The sequence below is a fragment of the Chroicocephalus ridibundus genome, chromosome 2 (assembly GCF_963924245.1).
Source record: "Chroicocephalus ridibundus chromosome 2, bChrRid1.1, whole genome shotgun sequence".
Lineage (NCBI taxonomy): Eukaryota > Metazoa > Chordata > Aves > Charadriiformes > Laridae > Chroicocephalus > Chroicocephalus ridibundus.
This window is the reverse complement of record NC_086285.1, coordinates 20,791,418-20,815,874: the sequence shown is the minus strand read 5'-3', so window position 1 is coordinate 20,815,874 and position 24,457 is coordinate 20,791,418. Positions and strand designations below refer to the sequence as shown.

Genomic DNA, 24,457 nt, shown 5'->3' with positions numbered 1-24,457 from the left:
TTGTCCTTCTGTGGGTTGAAAGGGATAGAGGAAAGAGAAACACAAATACAAAGCTTGGAACTGTTCTAACTAAAAGCTCCAGCTAACCCAATCAGAAATATTTTGTTCTCATTTGCAGGAGTTTGAGAAGTTTTCAAAAAAGAACATCAAGGCAAATACATTGCTTTTCTTCACCATCAAAGCAGTAATATGCATGTAGTTAAACAAAAAGAATAATGAAGAGGGCTAATATATGCTGCTATATCATACTACGATCTCAAACATACACTTCCCAAAAATGAACAGAATGAAAAAAAGAGAGTATTAGAAACACAAAATTCTGTTATTAGTATTTCTAAATAATATTTCAACTGCCATGTATAGGAAGTTCCTGTCTTTACACCAAAAATTTCAAAAAGCGTTGCGGAAGAAAAATAAAATTGACAGTGAAACGCTTCATTAACATATTTTCAATATTTTAACCACAATTAAGAACCAAGAATATTGAAAAATTCCTGTATTTTAGTTCCTTTTTACATCAATATTGTCTCACGTCAATACATTTGAGATTGCCAAGACAAAGCTGCATTTGAGTTACGCAAAAATAGAGAAATTCTTCATACCGGACTTTTAAGGGCTTTTTTCTTTGTTTGTTTGGGGGTTTTGGTTGGTTTCTTTTTTCTGTGGGGGTTTTGGTTGTTGGGTTTTTTGGTGGGGGTTTTGGTTGTTGGGTTTTTTGGTGGGGGGGTTTTGGTTGGGATTTTGGGGGGGGGTGTGGTTTTTTTTATTTTGTTTTGCTTTGCTTGTTGTTTTTAAATCAACAGATACAGTATTTATTCAGACTACTAATTCTGGAACTAAAAACTTCAGTTCTGAGTAAGACTCAGCCACTCCAGCCTCTCCTTGATGTTTAGGAAGGGTGATGAGGTTTTGTTGGGTTGTTTGCTTTGTGGGGTTTTTTTATTTTACCCTCCAGTTAATCTTCCCGGCTTTCTGGTCTACCACAGAAAGACCAGAGATTACAAGAATTAAGGCAAACACTGGAAACAACTTACTGTATTGGCCATGTGTGAACCTTCATTACAGATTTTTGATAGAATCAGCTTCACAACTTACTTCTCTGGGTGAGGGAATGATACAACAAACAAAATGCATCCCCTCAGAATTCACAGTTAACTGGAAACTTTCTCACAAGCATACTTAAAATCAGTATATTGAAATACTTTTCTTTACATTAATTCTTATTAAGTCTATCTATAGACTTAAAGAGAAATATTTGTATTAATTTCTTGAACTATTTTTTGTCTTTTTGAGTGCAGTGTTCTTGTACAATTTGTACAAAAAACAGAGAGAGAAAAAGGAGTCAAATTAAAATTACTGCAACATCCAACCTTCAATTTGCTATTTCTGTGCAATAAAAACGCCAGCCATTATATCACAGCAAAACCACTCTTGATGGGTTTACAACCTAGTAATATCAACATGTTACTGTAGGAAATAATATTTTTTTAAAAAAGTTAAACATTATGATTTATATTTCTCTATGGCATTTTTACATATTTACTCAAAGTCAAACTAGTAAATAAATAGGAATTGCATTACTTCCTCCTTTATAATCAGCAAATGGTGCTTTGACCTTGGAATAATAGCAGGCATGGCCGGGCTCCTCAGCTGTGTAGAGCCTGTGGGCAGTTGAAGCGTGGTCCCCAGCCCCTGGATGCACTGGGTGACCAGCAGCCCACTGTGCTAACGCAGCAGCTGCTGGGTATTTCCACATCCACACTGGTGAAACAAAGGCAGGCAGAAGGGAGAACTGAGGCCAACGCTGCAAAGCCTCCCTGGCACCCTGTGAAGCCTCATACCACAACAGAATAGTACCATTAATTGTGAGCCACTATCACCTCGTACACCTGACCTACTCTTGGTGCTACACTCCTTTAACTTGTGTGCTGGGATATGCAGACATACAGTAAGTTATTTGAAGGAGCAGAACAAAATTGGCTGCCACAGAGCAACAGGCAATTAAAGGGAAATTTCTTTAGTGTCTTACGTTTACTTAAAGTTTTCACTATGCAGGAAAACACATTTTGTCTCCAGAGCCTCAGACAGTACCCTGTTAGACGCAAATTATTTTTGCTCACTTGCATATACCCAGAATACCATCCACTCTCCTCTGACCTGCTTCTAAGCTTCTAATTGACCTCAGGGTCAAGAGCTTCATCCCTACTTTGGTTCTCCCAACAGCTGCAAAATAGCAAGAAACAGACCAAATGGACAATCACTCGTGCCACACATCCTGCAATTGCTCACTCGCCACAACTTGTATCAACACTGGTGCTGTACAGTAGGTCGGAACACATCAAAACCCTGTAAAACTGAGAATTAAGGAGGTATTTAACCTTACTGACTTGAATAAATCCCTTCAAAAAAACCCGCCTTTTTTTTTTAAGGCATATGTTATTAAATGCAATAAATTTTATTTTAATCACACAGGATGATTTTATATAAAGTCATACACGAAGACAAAAACAACGCACACAAATGTTTGCTGACATAATCAAATCTTGTTTAAAAGCTAACTTTGCCAAAGGACATGCCCTGCTGGCAAAGCCTCTTGAGTTTAATGACACATTGCCAATCCTTTTAAGGCCAAAGCTGAACCATCTCTAAACAGGTGTTGAAATGTAATCATGGATTAAAAGAAAACCTGAGGAAAAAATGCCAAGAAATTAAACACCTCTGGGTCACTAGTTTGAATCCATTCCAGGCTACTAAATCAGCTACAGTAATTACCATCTGGTAGTCTACATAAAAATAAATTACTGGCCTTTTTGTTTTAATTCATTTCGTGCTACACAAAGGTCTTTATAAACAAAAGTTTCAATTGTAACGGAAAGCTTTGTTGATAATCTCTCTAGGTTATACCCAGTGCAACTACGTATGGAGCTTGAACTGCCTTCTCATTACTGGTGAGCCACCAGTCTTTCCACCAGTTGGCTGCTAGGGTGTATGCACTACACCTACACTGTTGTAGAGAAAAGATAATAGAAAGCTTTATTTTCTTAACAAAAATCCATTTCTGTCTGAAACAACCAAAAATGCTTTCTGCTCCATTACACTCAGGACAACAGCAGGCTAATAAAACATTTCCTAGTGCTGACTGGCATTAATGAAGTTGGTCTAAAAATAAAGACATTCATTGCCAAGCTTCACCACATCAAGGTGGAGGAAAAGTACTTGACAGGAACACTCACAAACACTCCTATCTTCGGTTTTCTAAAGGAAATATTTTGTGAAGAATAATTAATGACATTTAAAGAAAGATGACTTTTCTTAAGTTGTATGTCTGCGCATCCAAAGAAAAAACTCTAGTCAGCTGTTTTGGGAATAACCTGCAATTTACATATAACTGTTCTCCCACAAAAGAAAAGTATGCTTAACACAACTGTCTTTTCTGTGTTACATTGACCATTTGAACTGAAATTCTTCCCACTATATTTAGCTGGTTTGCTTCTTTGTAAGAATAATTTTCAGTTCCATTAAGGCATTTTAATTGAGTTTTGTTTCTTTTTTTTTTTTTTTTTTTTTTTTAAAGATACAGCCTTCTTCCTGGGTATTCTCATGAAAGAGTAAACTATAAATTACCTGAGAAACAATTTGTGTTCTTTTTCTTGAGCCTACATTATAAGAATTAAACTTGGTAATAGTCAATGTAATTTACACTCCACTTAATGTTTCTTTCACACCACAGATATTTGATTGATGATACATTTTATGTATTCTTTTCCCTTCACTTGTTCAAACAAGCTTAAAGATGCTGTTTTCACACCAAATTTAGTTAAACTAAATTTGTGGATATAAAAGCCTACGTAGTCTCTCTCAAAATACGATTGTCAACAGCTTAAAAAACCAATCATTTTTTAGTTTCTCTCTTCCTCCTCTCACCCATTTTTCTTCCAGTTTCTTGACATAAAATGCAGACTACGATAAAATGGCATAGGCCATCATGAGGGCATACAAACAAAGCATTTTTCTTTAGTAAAGGCCCACCTTAATTATTTTAAGTGCCTCCTTCTGAAATCTGACATTTTGAAGGAGGAGGGGAAGTAGGAGAAAGACACTCAATTGGATAAATGAGAGCCAGGCATGGGCAGAAGCTCAGCAACCTGAATCAGAGCTGTTGTAAGTAGAATATTCACATTAACTAATGGGGGAAGAGATAGATGTTAGGTTAAATGAATCAATGCAAGAAGTGGCAAAAAGTTTAAACTGACATCTCCTTGTGGTTTTTGTTTTGTTGGTTTGGTTTTGTGGGTTTGTTATTGTTTTTTATAAAGTTTTGTTTGAGGAAGAACTTGTGTATACAGCCGGGTGGTTTTGTTTCCTTGCGGAAGCAATTCAGCTATTTCACTCACAGAGCTTTGAAAGACTCAGTGGCAGAAACAACATTTAATTTAAAGCATTGCTAATTTTTACCCTTTTCTGTCCCAAATGGGGTTCATTTAAATCTGGATGCATTTTTAGAAGTTAATCTACAATTGCATTAGTTACAGATGAACAACAGACAACTTTCAAAATAACTTGTTGGTTCTTAAATGACTGAAATAATTTAGATTAACTCAATAAACAACTAAAATCCATAGCAGACATCCTTATGTCAACCACTGTAATACCTTGCTAAATAATTTGCAGGTGTAACTAGCACATATAACACTACTCAGTATCTGTTGCGGTCTTGTCTTCCAGGCAAGTTGCCCTAGTGATTTTACTAAAAGCCTGAAATACTCTGAAATCTCTAGCCTATGTTAGTGTGTTATTGAAGAGAAAAGCACTTATATTCAAAACAGCATCTCTGTACCAGGGTATAATCATGTAAGTATAGCTACTTTTTCGCTGTATGTTGGCAATTGCAGCTAAGGCCGAATTTGCTAAAACCTTAAATACAACTCAAAAAGAGCCCAGAGGTGACTCTGTTCCAGCTACTTACAACATACAAGGTATCTTTTTACTCTCAGTTCAGAAAAGATCTCCAATATTAGGTCACTGGTACTCTTATGCTCTTCAGAAGAGATAATACTTCTTTAAGTATTGTTAACTAATAAGCTACAGTAATTAATTTCAGGTACCTTAAGTCCTGAATATTATTAATAGTGAAGATTACTTATATTTTATTTCATTTTAACTTGCATAATCAGCAGGTCATCTTAAACTACAACAAAACAAACCCTGGAGTTAAGCAGTAGTGTAACTTACACATGAGCCAATTTACTCCAGAACCCCATCCCTTTGCTTCCTCCTTGCTCTAAAGCCTTTCAGCTCCCAATTCCTCTACATCCTACTTCCCCAGCGACCAAATCCCTGCTTGCTAGTCTCCAATTTTCCATACGTTATTGGATAGCTTTTTTCCCCCACTACCATTAATTTAATGAATTTAAAAATCCACAGCAAGAGGTATTGTCTAGATGTCTACAGAGCGCAAAACATCACTTTTGTCGTATCCATCTTTTCTGCCTATTCTGGCAGACATAGGAGCTGCTTTTTGAAGAGAAAATCTGAAACCTGTTAGACAGGCTTCTTAACAGACTATCTTAAAATCGTAAAAATGAGAAAACAACATCTTAGAAAGATTATAAGAAGTCCTAATTTAGAATTTTTCATGAACCTTACTATATTCTATAATATTTTAAATATTTTCCAATTAAGGCAGAAGAGAAAGCATTATAATTATGAAGAGAGTTTTAAAAATGCAGAAACAGCAGTTGCTGAACTTAATTCTTTTCTATCTGACTCACCTCAATGAGGGACGAACATCAATTTAATTTGGACACAACAGTTGACTTAATTAAGCATCATTATTTTTGCTTTTAAAACTTGCAAAAAGAAGTTTCTTTAATAAAACAGGCACACAGCTCTGACGAAAGTTAAGAGGAAAAGATGTTAACTTTTGCATCTCTTTGTAGGAAAGGTTAAAGACTATAAAAATGGATGCTGAAAGACCAGACTTAGTTTCATTTATAACTTTTATATAATAACAATTATAACTTAACTGTTAGCCTTTTGCTAACAGATTAGGAATTATGAATTATATGCTTTTTCCAGCCTGAAGACAGACAGAAATTGAACACTGATGCCATTTATACTATTTATACTTCAGAATTAATACTCAGTATTTCCATAAACCACAGTAAAATCCACTCTGCATTCCCTGATCCACATTCATTACCAGTGACAAAGGTATTAAAAACAAATGGGTATATTCAAGGGAAATGAAAAGAAAGGACATGTGATATTAAAAAGTTATTGTTAGCTGATATTCATCCAGTACTGTCAGAGCAGTTAAGTTTTACAGTTTATAGTATTAGATTAAAAAAACACAAGTGTCAGCAAGTCTGCCACATTTACGTTTATAAATGACAACCATACCTTTGCTACTTTACCTTAGTAATTTCAGGTATCATTTTATATTATTATCCAGTAACTCAAAAAAGCTCACTCAATCAGAAAAAGTAATTTCACTGTTACCCCAAATTTAAATTATATATTAATATTTGCTATGAAAACATAGCATTTGCCTACTTGAGATAAAAATACTTTTGTTAACAGACTGCTTAAAAGACGTTGCTATTCCTAATTAGATGTATTTATTCTTGTAGTTTTGCCTAGCAGGAACTGCTGTTGAATTCCCTAGCACATTAAGATTAATATTGATTTAAAATATTCATATTTTGATGAATTTATATTAAATTTGCCTCCAAAGAGTAATTTTTTAATATATATATATACGGTATGTGCTTGAGACAGAAAATTCATAAGAACAAGTGCTACACATCTGATTATGCATAATAGCAGCATCAAGAAAAATAAAGTAATATACCTTAAAATCTTTACTATTACCTGGAATAGCTGAGGTAAAGCTTTCACAGTGAGACAGAACCATATTCCCAGCTTGCATGGAAGTAAGTCATGCCATTGTGGTTTGTCCAGCACCCTGCAGTCAAATAAAACTGTAAGTTGTTTATTACTGCCACACAAAGTCAGAACTTTCCCATTATCCTTTAAGATGATTAGCACTTGTCAACTCCTACAAAAATGTGTAACTACATAATCTTAAAGATACATTTTGATTATTTAATTCAAAACACATAACAGCTAACTTCTAATCACTGCTGTAATCTCTTAAAAAGGGCTTTTCCTCAATAAATTTGTAAGCCATGTAATCACTTCAGTTGGAAAAAAAAAACAAAACCTGAAAACTGAAAAAACTCAAGTCTCAACCAAGTGTTCACAAGTGCTGACAACCAGATATGAAGACTGTAGCATAAACAAAACAATACATAAAAATTAATGTCATTTGCAGTTCACTGGAGCATTACTCACTGATGTCATCAGGAAAGACGACAGGCAGAATGGTCTCTGATCTCCATCCCGCATTGATCCAGTTCATGCCCCTGCTGTGTGAACTATTTAAACCCTTTATTTCTTTCTATGAATCAATAGAAGAAATGGTGGTATCTTTTGGAGTGTCCTGAAAGTCACTATTTCACTACGTGTTTCTTAAACAATGGTGTTAGAAGCCTTTACCAACAGGCTTGTTTTTAAGTTAATCAGATAAAAAGCATTAAATCAGACAAGCATTAAAAATCCATAAAAACTCCTTGCTTGGCATGGTAATAAACTGAAGGTTAAATAAATTGTAATTTGTTAATTGTAATCAAGGGCAAAAATCTTCAAAGATGGAAAAAGCTGTAAAATCTTCTAAAAATCAACTTGTAGAAATAATACCTTTCTATAAGCCAGATACCATTAATTCAGCCTTAATCTTTCCATTATTGTTGATCTGCTGAATAAACACCACATATTTATTTACAAATCAAAACCTGAAAATAAATCTACACCAGCACACTTTATAATCAGCAATGGCTGTTACTACAAATACAGTTATTTTCCTTATAAAATATTTCAAAGATGCAAGGAAAAAACGATAGAACTAAACCATTAGCTGATAAAATGTTTTAAAAACGTGGAAAACAAGAGAGTTCATTCCCACCTTTCATTTTTGTCTAGAGCAGCAAGTTTGGCTTCATCTGTACTCCTGCCGCCTGTTTTTTTCTTCTTCTCCCTCTTTTTTCTGCTAAGCAGTTCATCCTTGATGTAGAAAGAACTACGGTTACAGGTTATCATTAACATGTAAACCATAAATGTTACTGGGACTCTTCTGTGAAGGGTAAACAGTAGAGTAGCATTTATGCAAATGGATCTAGGGGTCCTACATGATTAAGTAAAATGATCTATCTTAACAATAACTGTTGCCATGGTATCCAGTCTTTAAACACACATGAAGTCCAGTTCTGTCACTCATGTGTATCTCCATAGCAATCAAAGTTTTCTAAGAAGAGAAAGCATTCAACTTGCCTCCTTTCTCATTCATCAACTTCAATAATGCAGTGGAAAATAAAAAAAAAGTAAATAGATGCTAATGTATGAATATTTTTCAAGTTATGCTTAGGCTTTTTTCTAGTCTACTAAGTGCAACAGATTTTTATGACAAAAAATAAAATAATAACAAATAATGTGTTTTGTTCTGCTTACCGATGCCTATCCTGTTAACAAAAAGCCAAAACCAAAAAAAAAGCGTTTAGCTAAGAACAAAGGCAAAGGAAGTATGACTTTTAAATGAAGAAAACCTGATTATTTTTAAAAAACATTTAGGAAAAATCATAGACATGACTACAGTAGCATATAATTCTGCATCAATAGATGAAACGAGTTTTTATTCCTCTTCTTCCTTCCAGTTAAAAAACAAAGAACCATCTCTTGCTATTTATTACCAATTCCAGAAAAATTAAGTAGTTTTTAGTTTATTATTTCTGATATGTTGAATGCCTCATTCTACAATTATCACCATTTTAAATATAATCCTTTTAAAATATGAACAATACAAATTCAAAACAGGGGAAGTGGTAGAGATCCCTATAATATGCAAACTTCTGGAGGAAATTCAATACTAATAATTGAAGCAAGTTTGATTTATTACCAATACTTACCAGCTGTTTTTCCAGGTAGATTGACCAAACCACAGCATAATGACCCACTGTGAGTATAATGAACAAGAGTAATGCCAGCTCAGCATTGCTCATTTTTCTCACTCGCCTGTAGTAGAATACAGGCTGTCGCCAATCTGGTAGTCCATTGATCAGAATATCATCATACCTACAGTAGCAAATATAACAGGCTTTCATGGAGAGCTAAAAATGAAATAAGCCAAACCATCCAATTATAAAACAAAACAAATGATAATTCACAGACCGCCTGAATAATACACACACAAAGGATCATTTAGTAATTTATATATTTTTTTTAATAGAGAAATGCCTTGTTTTGTCAGCTGCTAGGCTTGCATCTGTAAACAAACAGAATCCAGAACCAAAGGCTGGGGAAATGTATCTAGTCTTTTGCAAACAAACAACAATAAAACAAACAAACAAAAAAAGTAATCTGATTGTTCCTGCAACACCACCACTACCACCACCACCCCCAGTTCATTCCCTTCTGAAATAACAGACTTCTAGGAATGTAGATGTCTTCTACCTGCCCAGTAGTCAGTGGGCAGGTCTCCATGACAGAATTAAATAACAAACCACAAACCACTTAAATATGTGGCAAAGAACAAATATCTCAAACCCTGGAAACCTTTTTTTATTTTCCTTTTACAAACTAAAAGCACAAGTGTTGGGGGGAGGGGAGAGGTATCTTTGCTTTTGCTTTGTCCTTCAGTAGCGCGATATCCATTAGGTAAAAATGCTGCCAGACTTAACATCCACCCTGTGTCAGATACGAATTTCAGTTAAAGGTTTGATTTTGATGTTAGAAAACAAAGTTCACCACAGATAGACGATTTTGATTTTCTATTTGAAAAGCTGTCTCCAAAATCAATCTATTTTAAAACCATTTAATTTTACTAACGCTACTGACTGTACAGAAACCATTTTATGACAATTTGTCAGTTTTTCTTCACACAAATGACTTGAAATATCTTAGTATGTCTGGGGTCTTCCATTTACAGTATGTTATCAATTTAAAAATAAACAAACTACAGACACGCAAAACAGATTTTTCTATTTGTTAACTTTTCAGAGTAAAGTTTCAAACAAAAAATCTCTACAGTTAACTCAAAAACCTGTATGTTCAAGATGCACAACCTGTTAATCTTAAATTGAACACAACTCATTACATATTCTAATCACACCGTTTCCAGAATTAAATCTGCACTGAAAGGCCTAATTTGGTGCAACACATTGACCAAAATATTTTAATTAAAAATATTCTGAGTTAGTCGCAGGCCTAATTACAGGAATAGAAATAGGGCCTATATTGTCATGCAGGTCAGTAGAACTCAGTAGTAGGTTTTTCTCAAGTAAATTGACCGATCCAGGAATAATAGCGCAGCTGCTAAACTGCCAGTCTTGACATGTAAATCAATTTAAATGCAACAACTGCAGTAGCTACTTTGATAGTTATTAAATTGATACCTTGGAGATGTACTAAAAAAAAAAAAAATAATTCCACAAGCAAAATTCATTTTTTTAAGCAGAAAAAGAGGCAATGGTTTTCAATTAAAAAATATACTTTAATTCAGTGCAGCTAGAAAATCTGACTTCTGATAAAACATTTGTTCAAGTTGGCACTGTTATTTCTGTGCAAAAGATTTAACACCTCAGGATTCTGCAGTGTTCTGAATGCTAGCAGAAGTAAAATTCGTATTACAAAATTCTGTCTTCCAGGACAATTATGAGAATACTAAGATTTATATCCATTATTATAAATTTGGAGTCATAACTTTTTTCCTTTCCCAGTAAGTCAGAACAAATTAACTACTGATGCCTTAACACAAACTCTCTTCAGAAAAATTGCTTAGGATGTTATTTCAAAATTAAAACTTCTACTTAACTTTTTGTTTAAGAATTAAGTAGAAGTTTTAGTATTTAAAAAAATAATAATGCATTTGCTGAACATTTTACTGTTAGAATACAAAAAAAATATTTTAGAAACAAAACCATTTTTAAAACAAATTAGGTTGATAACAAGATATCACAAAAGATGCTCTTCCTTTGAAAGATTCAGAGAAATATATGTAGAAACAAGAAATAATTTTTTAATACTACTATAAATTTAGTAAGCGTTTGCCTTTCTTATACACTAAGGCTTGTTAACTGATGTACTGAAAATGTGGCTACTGATTAAGTAAGGTACATATATGCTAATGGTTACAATATAGTAATACGTAAAAGAAGATTGCAAACTAACATTTGGCAACCATGTTCTATTATAAATTATCTGTTAAGAAAAAATAAATTAAGACAGCAGAGTCTCTTGCATGAAATAGCACTCCGTATTTACTAGGCTATGTCCGCTGTTCTGAACAACAGTCTCCAAGGATTAAGTCTCAGAATCAATGCTCTATTGATTTTACTATCAATGAGCATTATGGCTCACACGACTGGCCATTTTAAGGGAAGATGGCTTCTATTATAACCCACTTTTTAGAATATATACTGTTAAAAGATAAATCACTGCTTTCAATAGTAATTAAGCTCTGTATTTGAAAAATAAAGATATCAATGATTTTTAGGGTTTCAACTGGAAAACTATCCTACTGAAACTCAGAAGCTTCCCATAATTTTTAAATCTTGATTTCCAAATTTAGAATGTAGTTTAATTGAAAGCCAGTTTCTCATTAAAGAATTTATTTATAGAAACCTATATTAACTATGAAAGATAGTTAATCCATGTGCATCAAGAACTACAGTCAAAATTTAATGACAAAGCATTCTTCTTTTGGCAACCTATATTAATTGTTCTTCTATATAAGAAAAAAAAATCAAGCTGAAAAGGGAAAATACATCTGCAGTATTTTTCCCTCAGACATACATACATAGAATGCAGCAAATCTTTATATGAGTATGCCTGCCGTTGTCTCTGAAAGGTAGCAGTTAGCAAGCTACAAAACCCCAAAGCACCAGTTCAGAAAAAAAAGACAAAAAAAATCCCCATTTATAACTTAATTTGAATCTTTATTTTAAAAACTCAGGATTATAGGCAAGACTTCGTCTTGTACTAACAAGTAACCAATTGCAACATTATTAAAATTTCATTCTTCTGTAAAGTTTCATGAAATAGTGTTTAGAGCTCTCTGTAGAATCAATTACATTGCAAGAAAAAAATCCATTAACTGTAGTAGCTAATTACAGTATCATCTATTTTAATATAATTATCATTTACTTTTCCCTTGAAGAGACCCATCGCATTTCATATTTCAAATAATTTCAGAGATCTGATGTAGTTTATATACTATAACCTTGAATTAATGAGATCTATTTTGAAATACGGGAAGACTGCACTGGCTTTTTTTATTTTGGAGGCTTTTTTCACTCAAGCTGTCAAAGACATCCAGTGCAACATCAGCCAGAACAATTTATACCTATGAATACAGACATTTAATTATAATGAGAGCTAAGATAAACACCTTTCTTACTCTAAACAAGCGTATCTTGATTCCTTTGCAAATGCTTCCTGTAATCAAGTCCACATTGTTATAGGATAGACCTGGTAGGTAAAAAAAGCTCCTTAAAATGGTAACAAACAATGAAACTAAAATTTAAGATATTTTTTTTTGCCTAATTACAATTAATAGAAGTGCATGAAGCTATCTACTTTTTCATAAATTAAAAATAATCAAAGGCTAATAAAATTTATCATCATCAAGTTGATTTACCAATAAATGCCCTAAAGTAAAGTGGATTTCAGGAAATGCACCTATCTCTACATACCCTAAAGATAAACTTTTCTGTAGAATTTCACATAGTCTGCAGTGTGTATACAAAACATAAAATATTATATTCTGATGCATGTATGTTTAATTTAACGTTAAACACTGCTACATTAAACAAATGCTGCACGTATGTTTAATGTTAGAATATTAGAAAGTTTTGATTATGCATCAGTGTGTAAGAGAAAAATACTAACACAGTAATATTACTATATTCTGTAGTACTAATATAAGATCTGTACACTTCGCAAGCAACTATATAACTTTCTTCAACAAGCAAACCACATTTTAATTATAAAGCTCTGTATTATAATTGCCAGTAGAGGAACTATAATATTTTAAGAAAGGCTTCTGCCATCAGATTAAGTAAAAATTTACTGATAAATATAAAAATACAAAGGTTTTAGAAAAATATTTACATGCAGCTGGCCAACAGATCTGCCGTTTTAGAACGCTGTTTGTGTACATGCACACAAACAATTAACACCTCTGGCATTCACCAAGACATGGAGAAAGGGTGTAATTAGATGCAGTTTTATTGTTTCAAAATGAGTTAATCACTCAATCTCATACAGTGCAGGATCTTATTCCTGCCTTTACTTTTTCTACTCCCTGTACGTGCACCAGGACTGATGGTGGATTACACCACTCGAGATGAACAGCAAGAGGCATGTATGGCTGACTCCATGGTACAGAAGCAGAAGCCTGCAGCTCACTCTTCTCCAGGTGGTGTAATCCTGCACCCCAAACCATTTAGGTGTCCAGTTGTGAAGGGATTCCCAGCTAAACTGCCAGAATTCCTAACTACTTTGTAAGAAAAGGAACTAATTTCCATCTCATCCCATTAGGTCTCTGAGTTACTTTAGAAATAAGAACTACCACGCTGTCATGGGGGAGGGAGAAAATTAAAAATTTAAAAAGAAAAAGGAAAAAAAAAAAAAAAAGGAAGTCTGGCTTTGTTACAGCAGACCCAAATAAGTATCTCTGGAATCAGGATAAAACTGAGTTGATGAGCCCTGAGAGACAAAGGGTGCAGCATAGTTTCTCCCTGGTGCATGGGCACGACAATAAACTTTTGAGCCTCTTCCACTAGGTTCATCACCTCACAGAATGCATAGCCAATTATCAACATCTAAAGTAGGAAGATCCCAAAAAGCAACAACTCTCTCCTTTCCTTTGCCATACGGTTGCAAGAAACCCGTGAGTTACCTTATAACAGAAACAACATTGCAGGGGAGAGCAGCTCCTAGCACACTTACTTAAGACTTGTTTTAAAGACATGCTACAACTACGCTTTACGGGGTACAGGACAGACCACCCTCCATTTACAAGCTCAACTGAGAGTTTACCATTAGACCGTGTAATAAATCTGATCAGTAAAGGTTTTCTCAAAGCAATGAAACCACATAGCTTTGCTACTCTACAGGTTATTTCTAAACTCTGCATAGTGTTTCCAGAAAATTTTCTAAAGGTAAACACAATTTAATCCACTACACTTATATTTAATCAACTATAAAGCAACACCAACCATACATCCACACCGTGCAAGAAAAATACAACATTGTCTATGTACAAAATAAGTTATTGACAATGAAATCAATCTAAGCTAGAACAATCTACTGCTGCTTTAACTTCTCATTTGTAATCACTGTGCTCCACTAATTAACAATATTCTCAAAAAGAAGTTGGTTAGTTAGAAGTTAGTCATTTTGGGGATAAATCACTTCTCAAGTGGTCCGAAGCCACTTAACTAACAATTTTTTTAAACTTTCCTTGAGTAGAACTTCACAATGAAATTCTCTTGTAAGACGTGAAATAAAAAAAATGCAAATTTCCAAAAGTACTTTTATGAAGTACATTTTCATGACACTTCAAGAGAGGGTTATCAAAAAGTAGATAATCTGTACTATAAAACCTGGACTCCTGCCAAGATGTCTACAAAGCCAAAAATCCTTCAAGAAATATCTCATGAAGCCCTATTTAAAGACTTGTAAGCCAAAAGATGATTTACTAAAACTCCAATCCAAAAGAAAAACTCTTACAGTGTCCTAATTTTCCTGATAATCATTAGTGTAAACAGTCATCTGCTTAAAAGAAAGAAAAAGTTCAAAATAGTCTTCCAGAAAGCAGACCAACCCCAGGTTTTCAGTTCTTAATCCTATCTACTTCAGATACTGCTGGACCTGCTCCCTGAAGCAGCAAGGACAACTATCATTTATATAAAAAAATTATGCTATGTATATCAAAGTTTACAGTATTATAGATAATATATCTGAAAGAAAAAGCAATGAACTAAGCAACAGAAAACAACGTTGAAGACGACATGCACTGGCAATAACACTTAAATACGCAACAAACCTTTTATTGATATAGTGAAATACGACTGACAGTTGAGTCAGTGGCCTATATTTGCAACCACAGCTTTAATAAAATAAGCAATGATAATTGACAGAACTCAACAAAAATGGATATGATTAAGTGTTAAAAAAATTGCTCCAAATAAGAACCAGCTTTTAAAGTTTTTTCAAATACTAGTTTAAAGGAGAATAACCAGTATATCATACAAAAATACATACTAGCTTCCCCTTTAAGCCACAGACGATCTTTAATTAAACAGCTACACAGGAATTACAAACTGAAGTTATGTAAAAAACATCGTAAGAGTTACAATTAAGTCAAATAGGACTTCAATATATCACTGGCATGAATGCTTTAAGAACCTGTGAAAATTAACTCACCTCTGTCTTCTTTCTTCATCCTTTAAAACCTCATAAATGGCCACTAACTAAAACAAAAACAGGAAAAAAAAAAACAACACACAAAAGAGTTTACTTTAGGATTGAGTTTATAGAGTTTGAATAGAAGCATCATATTTTACATTTGCCAACTAATGATCTTTGCTAGTTTTTACTTTTCCCTACAACACTAAGAAGCAAACTCAGTATGCAAAAGAAACAGTAACATATTCACATACAAAATGTCATCAGGTACACAAACAAGCCACTCCTATAAAAGACTTTTTTTCCCCTCCTCACATCTGTCAAACTGAGTTACACCTTAAAAATAGAAGGTATCAGTTGTTTCATCCTAAAGATCTTACTGAAATTAAGTAGCCTGTATTTAGTCATCAGGAGTGTTTTTTTAAAGGTAGAGCTAATTATAACAGTCTCACGGTTTCACTCTGTAAAGATTCAAAAGGAAAAAATTCAAAAATTGAAGTGAATTCTTTCCATTAAATTATGCCTATGTATGACTTGAGAACTGATCAGAAATTTTCCCTACTGCTTTTGAAAATACTACTTATAAACAATCTTACATAAAGTGCAAAACATATTTTCCTCCTAAGAGTATAAATATTATGTTCAAATTATTTGTAATATACAGGTAAATACTAAATCTGAGTTATTTGACAAGTTAATTCTGAAAAAGTGCACCTGTTTTTAATCTAACTACATCAGAAAAAACGTAATTCAATGTTCAACTTAGTCATTTCAAAGGTGTACCCTTGTTCTAAAACTACATCATCATAAAAAATTCTGATTCTATTTTCCCTAAAGCTTTTATTGCCACACATTGCACTTACTTGCCTAAACTGTGTTTCTGCATTTTCATCTTTATTCTTGTCTGGGTGTAAAATTAGTGAAAGCTTGCGATATGCTTTACGAATGTCTGCAGACGAAGCATCCTGAAAAAGGAAAACAAAGCAAACTGTCAGAAACTAACTCCCTGAACTTAGTTCAGACATGAAGGGAGCCAACCAAGTGCAGGAACTAAAGGCAACGTAATTTGAGACAGCTAACAACCAAACCATGCAACTAGCCCAGCCTAAATGGCTGAACAGTCATTCAGTCCAATTCATCTTTCATCTTAACTTCCTTCATTACCATACATCCATTACAACGATATTTGCCAGAACTTCCAAACACTTTGTTGCTCAAAAACTAAATCTGGGCATCTTCTGCACCATTTAAAAGCTCAAATAAAAACCAAAAATTATTGTGTCTGCATATCTTCCAGGCAGACATCATTTCAGCAAATTATCACGCTCAGTTTCCCAAACTCAGGACTTGCTATGAACTCTTTCCTTATTAATATTTACATGTAATTCACCACTAATAGGATTTCCATTCAACTTCAGCTTCACCATGTCTAAAGAATTGTATTTTTCTAAGGTAGCTTCAAATTGCAGTCTTGAAACTATACTGTAACGCTGACATCAATCTATACCTTAATCGTTATAAGAATTGCACACATTTTGGGAGGAAAAATAAAACTCAGAATATAAAATGTATCAATAATGTACCAACTTAGATGCACGATGCACAAATTTCTGAATTAATGATTGCTATTTAGTACATGCTATAAAGATATCCAGAAATGGAAGATTTAAAGAGTTGTATATCCACAAAGCATCACATTTAAACAGAACTACTTGCATCCTATTACTAACATGTCCAAGGCAATGTTTTAGAAACCAACTGTTTATCTGTCAGTTTATTTCTTGATTTTATATATATTGTTCCCCAGTATATTCTCTCTCTCAAAATTACAGTGTCAATGGGGATTAAAAAACACCAAAACCCAGATCTGAATTAGCTGTGAGAGGAACAGAGCTGAAATAAGATAATAATTAATGCAATACTGTAATTAGTCTGTCAGGCTTTTTATTATAAATCATTATTTTCATTTTAAAAATTTCAGTTTTATAAGATGAGGCTATAATAATTCTGTATACAAGTTTGGGCCAGGAGTGAATATTAGAGTAAGACTGGAGGAGAGGAAGGGGAAAAGGATAAATCAGGGGGAAAGGCAGAATTTGAGGAAATTCAGCTTTGAAATTATATTTTAAGGAAGCTGGTATTATGCCCTAATGCAAGATCAAAGTTTCCATAGTCTCTTGTCTGTCAAAGGAAGGTGCTTTTATTACTCACAGGGAAGATCTCTCCTGAAAGGACTGCATATGCATCTTTTAATTTTTAAGTTTTCCAACAGCTACTTCTAAGGCATGTGCACACCAAAGCAGAATTCCTCTGGTTAAGTACCAGCTTGATTACTGCCAGTGAGTTCTTTCATATTGCCATTGTTTTATAGGTTTATTTTTAAGTCTTTGTTAAGGGGAAGGAAGAGACAGTGACTAAATATCTATTATAAGCACAAAGAAACATTAAATTCTTGAGATGCACACTTAATAGAATTATATGAAATAAATGCAAAAATGCAAAGTAAATAAATGTTTTAAAAATTAGGGAGACCATGATAACCTCAAGAAATGAGTACCTCCAAACCCTGTATTTGGGATAAACCACAGCTTATCTCTTCTCTACCACACATTTAGATGTGCTTAGTATTATTTTAGGAACACTCCTGACTAACACTTAAAAAACTGATAAAAGCACAATAAAGAGTTGTCCCACAGTATTCTTCTAATTACTTAAAAAAACCCACAGCCCCAAACAACAAAAAAAACCCACCACCAACAAAAAAAAAACAAGAAAAAAAAGTTTGTGTTTTCAGTTTTATCCAAACAATTTAAACTTTTGTTTCCTTTGGGAGCAGCATGATTATTTGTGTAAAAGATTAAGTCAAAATGTAGTTTATCTGTTTCATGCTTAAGCAAAGCACGAGATCCCAAGTCAAGTCTGAAAGAATAAAGTTGCTGAAATATTTATGTTGCTTCACCTTGAGAAGTTGAAATAAAAATTTATAAATTTACAAAACCAGATAGTTCATCTTAGTTAGCAGAAATAGTTTAGAGATTGTTTTGTTTCCCCTCAACTACCAACCTAATAGCCCACCTCATAAACAACATGGGCTTGTCTTCAAAACAAAATATAATATTTCAACACTACTATAGCAAATAGAAATCAGGAAATAGTTTACTGGCCATGGTTTTAGCTAAACCATGAAAGTGATCTTTATGAACATATCAACTAATGGTAATTAAGCCCCTAAAAGGTTGTAAAGGGGACAATAATACCAATAAGTAATTTAATATGGGATGCTGCTGTAAATGATATAATTACAACTGGGCCATATAAACTTCTAAAGCGACAGTCTGCCTGCTAACCCATTCTTCACCACACTGTCAAACACAAAACAGGAAAATGTCATATGTTCCAAACATTTTGCTAATTAATGCTACCTATGGGTAATGTTAGGTATCTTCAGGAAAGGTTCCATATCCTCTAGGAGCTGCCCTGAGCAAAAGTGGTTGGCTTTTGGGAAAAGCCTCTCATCACTACAGAACTTCCTAGCATTGTATGACCCTAAATAAGCTACAAAGACTGATTACTTTCAAACTAATAAAGAAACATCTACCATACTGAAGTCAGCTCTTCTAAAAGACTTTCATTCACAGCTAACTGACTCTGATGGCCGCCTTCAGTAACATCTCCATCAAGGCTGAGCAACAAAACACCAAGTTAAGAGTCATGTTTTCTACAGACTAAGATACTATTTTACATATTAGGGCTGAAGTCCAAAGATTAGAGACAGAAAGCCATGACCACCCTATGGTTTTGTTTGTTTTAAAGAAAAAGCTCAGAAGACGTGTTGTATTGTTTTGTTTACAATTTAGAAGTCTCAATCTCAGTTACATCTAAGGAGGCATATACATCTGTATAGGCATATCAGTTAATAGCAGAAGGAGCTGGTAATGTTACAGACAGCTAGTGCATTCAGTGACTTCTCTGACACTGTGCTTCAGGTTAGCAAGTTTTGCCACCAATTAAGGCAAATGAGCCTGTCACATTGTCTCCCTCATGTGGATACAAACATCAAAAGCATCACCCTATTTCTTGATAACTACCTTTTTAAAGCAGTATTGTCCCATCACACTTCCAAGGTTGAACATCTCTTTATACACCTGTTTTCAGTTAATGGATCTTACAAGTTGAGAACTACTCTCACTACAACAACAGCACACACTTCCCCGTGCAGCATCTAAGTCCACTTTCATGTGAGTCACTGCTGTTCAGAAGGAAAAAAGGCAATACTCCATCACATATATTTTGAAAAACAAAGTATAATATAACCACTTGTATTAAAAGATAACGCAAAATGAATGTTCTAAGCAAAAAATAAAAACTGTTCAGCTGTCAGCCGCATAGCTGGAAAAAATGCACATCGTAGACAAGTCAATGGAGGAAAAGGTGTTTTGTGCTAGAATTAGTTCTCAGAAATACCAAACTGCAAATCTACATTTAGGTAGGCCATAGTTTGGCCTCTTATGCATGCAAATATGCAAGCATTCATGTGGGAATTTTTAATTGCTAACTTTATTGAACAAGCAGAGTGTCCATGTGTCTAGTTACGCGACCTCTAGGAAGAAGTTAAAAGTTCAACCTTTTACACTTTTTTGCATAATCCCTTACACTACAAACAAGTATTTTAGCACACACAAAAAACTACCATTTGAAGAAATCAACAGTATGTCAAAAGTTAAACTCATTTCTGAAGGTACTCTGCTGGAATTTCTAATTTTTGTCTAAAGGGTGATACACATCAGATTCCCAGGGTAGGGAAGAAGAGGAAATGTTTTTCCCACTATTTGTGTTGTTTACTCTTGGCAGCTTATTCAATTAAGACAATGAAAAACACCTTACTAATTTTATTTTACTCAGCATCATTTTCAAATTCTCTAGCATTACCAAGAAAAGTTCTATCATTAGACTACAAATGCATAAAGAAAAGAAAGAAAGGATTTTTTCACAACATATAAAAAAATAAATAACCTAAATAGGCATTTACCTTCCATTTTTTTTAAATTAAACTCTTGCTGAGAATGCACAAAGATTCAAATCTGGTCTCCTCATCTGTCTATACAAATTCAGACTTCCACCTACAGAGTTCACTTCCCCCTTTTACAATAAATAGAAAAACTGGTGTAGTACAGTACAAGTATATTACTCTATTGCCTTCTATTCCTAATGTAACAATGATTACTAATGAAGCTAAAAAAAAGCCTCATTGTGGTCCCAAGACAATTCTTGGTGAACACATAACATATCAGATATTGCCATAGGCAAACAGTGATTAGGTCAAGGGGAAAAAATAATCAATGTCTACATAGTTTTCACTTACCAACATATACAATTCAAAACCTAAATTGTTCCCTTGAGTGCAATGCAGTTATACAACAAGACTTAGTTACTTACAATTTAGCAACTGCTTCTAACGTCGTAAATGTGCTCAATTCATCTTGGGTTTTAAATATGCCTGCCAATGTCTTCAAATAGGTGGCATTATCTTTATTAGTAACGGGAAGGCACGTGGTCCAGAGGACCAAGTACATGGATAGAAATCACGTTTCTATTCACTTGCTGTTTGTCACTCATTAATAGGCGAAAAGAGAATGACATCAGTATATCTAGTTCATTGCAGTGCTGCTGAATAAACGTGTAGAATTTTCTACAGCATGTGTTACTGAAGCTATATGGCAACCAAAAGCGGCAATTGTATAGAGCAGCAGCTGACTGTATTTCAAATGTGAAGCTCACATCTGTAAATAACCTCAACGTCGACAGGCCATCATGAGGCCTTTTTCAGCCTTCCCAAATTATAAATCAGGCTTGTATAACTCTTGTGTTTGGTTTGTTTTCTTTTTTATTCAAGGGCAATTCAAATGTATATGGTTTCTTCAACAAAATACTGCATTCAGAATTTTTGTGTAGAAGAAGGTGTCTAAGTCACTACTTTCCTTTCGGCAACCTTCAGGTATACAAGTTAAAGCAGAATGGTACAGAAAAAGAAACAAAAAGTGAGCTTTGTAAATTCACAATCACATACGTTTCTTCTGTGATTTGAAACTGCAGAAAGCAAAGGCTCACCCTGCCTTCGGTCCAGCATAGGCTGACACGGACCTCTTCAACCTGCTTGAAGGCCATTCTGACTCTGGAAGCTTACTACCTAAACTGTACAATTCAATGGCTTGCATTTGCTCTAGACTTTGTACCTTTTAAAAAAAAAAAAAACGAACAAAAAAGAACCAAAACCACATTAAAAAGATAAATGAGACTCTTAGAAACAAACAAAAAAATTCCCAGCATCAGTACCAATAGCCTTAAATGTCACAATACATATGTCCTGTGCACAATCATAAGCACCCCTGTTTCCTCAGTTTTTTCAGAATGTAATTTCTCTTTAACAAATAATATTAATTAAGTAAAATTAAAAAAAAAAAATCACCCCTGCATGCTGTTCCTACACACAAAAATTGCTCAGTAGCAACAGCTACATAAAGCAGACATACTCACACCTAATGTGGTTGCTCCTCTAACAGCAGCAACAGCACGAGACTAGGAAATAAATGAATCTTCACCCATATCAAACTTGATTAAAATGCCACTCCCATACTTGCTTCGCGTGCATCCACTGCAACCTGGTCCTAATTTAAGCTCCCATGACCAGATTAGTTCCAAGAAGTACACCTGAGTTTGCCAAGTTTGCACTTGGAAAAACATCTATGAGGGAAACAGAATCTCGTAGCAAATTCCAGAAGTGGGATGGACCTGCTGGCAATCCTGAAGAACATAACTCTAGGAAAGAAAGGCGAGTATCTCCCAGAAGACCAAGCACTATCTGTGAACTTTGGTAGTTAACAGCTGCCAGCTGAGTTTTGGCTTAAATTTCTTGCTTCATAACTTTTGCTCAATTCACCCTATATTTTTATTGAACTTCTTTCTAAGACACTCATCTTTTTCAAGGATGTAAAATGAGTTAAACTCAAATTTGCTGCTTCTCTACAGATGAATGCTCCAAGTATATACCACGGCAGGAGAGATCTGCTCTGCTGCAAACCAAGCCATGTGTCTCACAACATTCCGTTGATTTAAACTGAATAACAGCACAGCAGGGAAATACATAGGAACTAAAAATAATGCTAAAAAGGTGTTTTAATGCTTTTTTATGTTGCTAAATTTTAAAGCAATTCATGAAATGAAAATGAATACAAACCAGCACAATGTATTCCTGTGAGCTTCTGATAACTGGCACAATCCCTTCACTGGCATGTTTGTTTCCAGGGGAGTGTGTCAAATGAAAGAAGACTCTGTTTTCAGCCTAGCGTGCCAAATGAATGAAAATTCTGCTGCCTCATGCTTGAGAAACCAAAAAAAGTGTTCTCCTCAGCACATGTGCGCAATTACATGGGCTTAGGTTTTCTCGATCAATTTAAACAACAGTATTTATATGTAATTTTTTTCTTCTGTTGAAACTACTTTAGCCTTTTACTTTTTTTACTTAGATTTCCAGAAACTGATTATTTCGGAAAAATTAGATTGCCCAAGAGAACACTGTCACATATAACCATAAGTTATGATTTAACATGAGCTTTGTCTCTGAGATGCAGAGAACACTCACCAACTCTCGACATTTTTAGAGCTACTCTTAAAATTCAAAATGGAAGGGTAGGAAGGCTCTACAGAGGGAGCTGGACAGGCTGGATCGATGGGCCAAAGCCAATTGTATGAGTTTAATATGGCCAAGTGCTGGGTCCTGCATTTCGGTCACAACAACCCCAAGCAACGCTACAGACTTGGGGCAGAGTGGCTGGAAAGCTGCCCAGCAGAAAACGACCTGGGGGTGCTGGTGGACGGCCAGCTTAACATGAACGAGCAGTGTGCCCAGGTGGCCAAGAAGGCCAACAGCATTCTGGCTTGTATCAGGAATAGCGTGGCCAGCAGGAGCAGGGAAGTGATCATCCCCCTGTACTCGGCACTGGTGAGGCCTCACCTCGAGTGCTGTGTTCAGTTCTGGGCCCCTCTGTACAAGAGGGACATTGAAGTGCTGGAGCGTGTCCAGAGGAGAGCTACCAAGCTGGTGAGGGGTCTGGAGACCAAGTCATATGAGGAGAGGCTGAAGGAGCTGGGCATGTTTAGCTTGGAGAAGAGGAGGCTGAGGGGAGACCTCATTGCCCTCTACAGCTACCTGAAAGGAGGTTGGAGAGAGGTGGGTGTTGGCCTCTTCTCCCAGGTGAATAATGACAGGACCAGAGGAAATGGTCTGAAGTTGTGGCAGGGGAGGTTTAGATTAGATATTAGGAAGAACTACTTTACTGAAAGAGTGGTTAGGCACTGGAACAGCCTGCCCAGGGAGGTGGTTGAGTCACCATCCCTAGAGGTGTTTAAGAAACATGTAGATTTGGCACTTCAGGGCATGCTCTAGTGGCAGAGAGTATAGGGGGTTTTTTTGTGTGTATATGGTTGGACTCGATCTCAAAGGTCCTTTCCAACCATGAAGATTCTATGATTCTATCAAACAACAACTGAGGACATTATTCAAGCCAATACATGATAATTCAAAACCCTACCTATGGTTCTAGTTTATTTCCATTTAGTTTTTCATTCTGATAGTTTGAAAGGAAGGAATGAGTAGGTATCCTTTATTTATTTCACATGTGTTTCCAGGAATGCTATCACATATTTATTTTTATTCCATTTTATATATTACATTTATTGTTTACATATTTATATAATATGCGTTATAATTTTTTTTATAACATAGATAGTTGTACATATTTATATATACCTGTGTGTATTCCCCTATAGGCTAAAGGAAGTTGTTTCTAGGGAGTTCTCTTGAAAATCAGAGATTTCCAGTTTACAGCTCTCAGACAAAAATATTACCTACAAAATTCCTGATCCTGCAACACAC

General features: G+C 34.7%; 1 protein-coding gene across 1 annotated transcript in view; it reads right to left on the bottom strand.

The window, feature by feature from the left end:
- DNAJC1 (DnaJ heat shock protein family (Hsp40) member C1) overlaps positions 1 to 24,457 on the bottom strand; it is a 116,172-nt gene that overhangs the window by 58,566 nt on the left and 33,149 nt on the right. The window contains exons 2-6 of the mRNA XM_063324678.1: positions 16,389 to 16,490; positions 15,544 to 15,590; positions 9,024 to 9,189; positions 8,027 to 8,124; positions 6,874 to 6,967 (exon numbers count right to left, since the gene is read on the bottom strand). Coding sequence (XP_063180748.1) covers positions 6,874 to 6,967; positions 8,027 to 8,124; positions 9,024 to 9,189; positions 15,544 to 15,590; positions 16,389 to 16,490 — 507 coding nt within the window. The remainder of the gene's footprint in view (positions 1 to 6,873; positions 6,968 to 8,026; positions 8,125 to 9,023; positions 9,190 to 15,543; positions 15,591 to 16,388; positions 16,491 to 24,457) is intronic.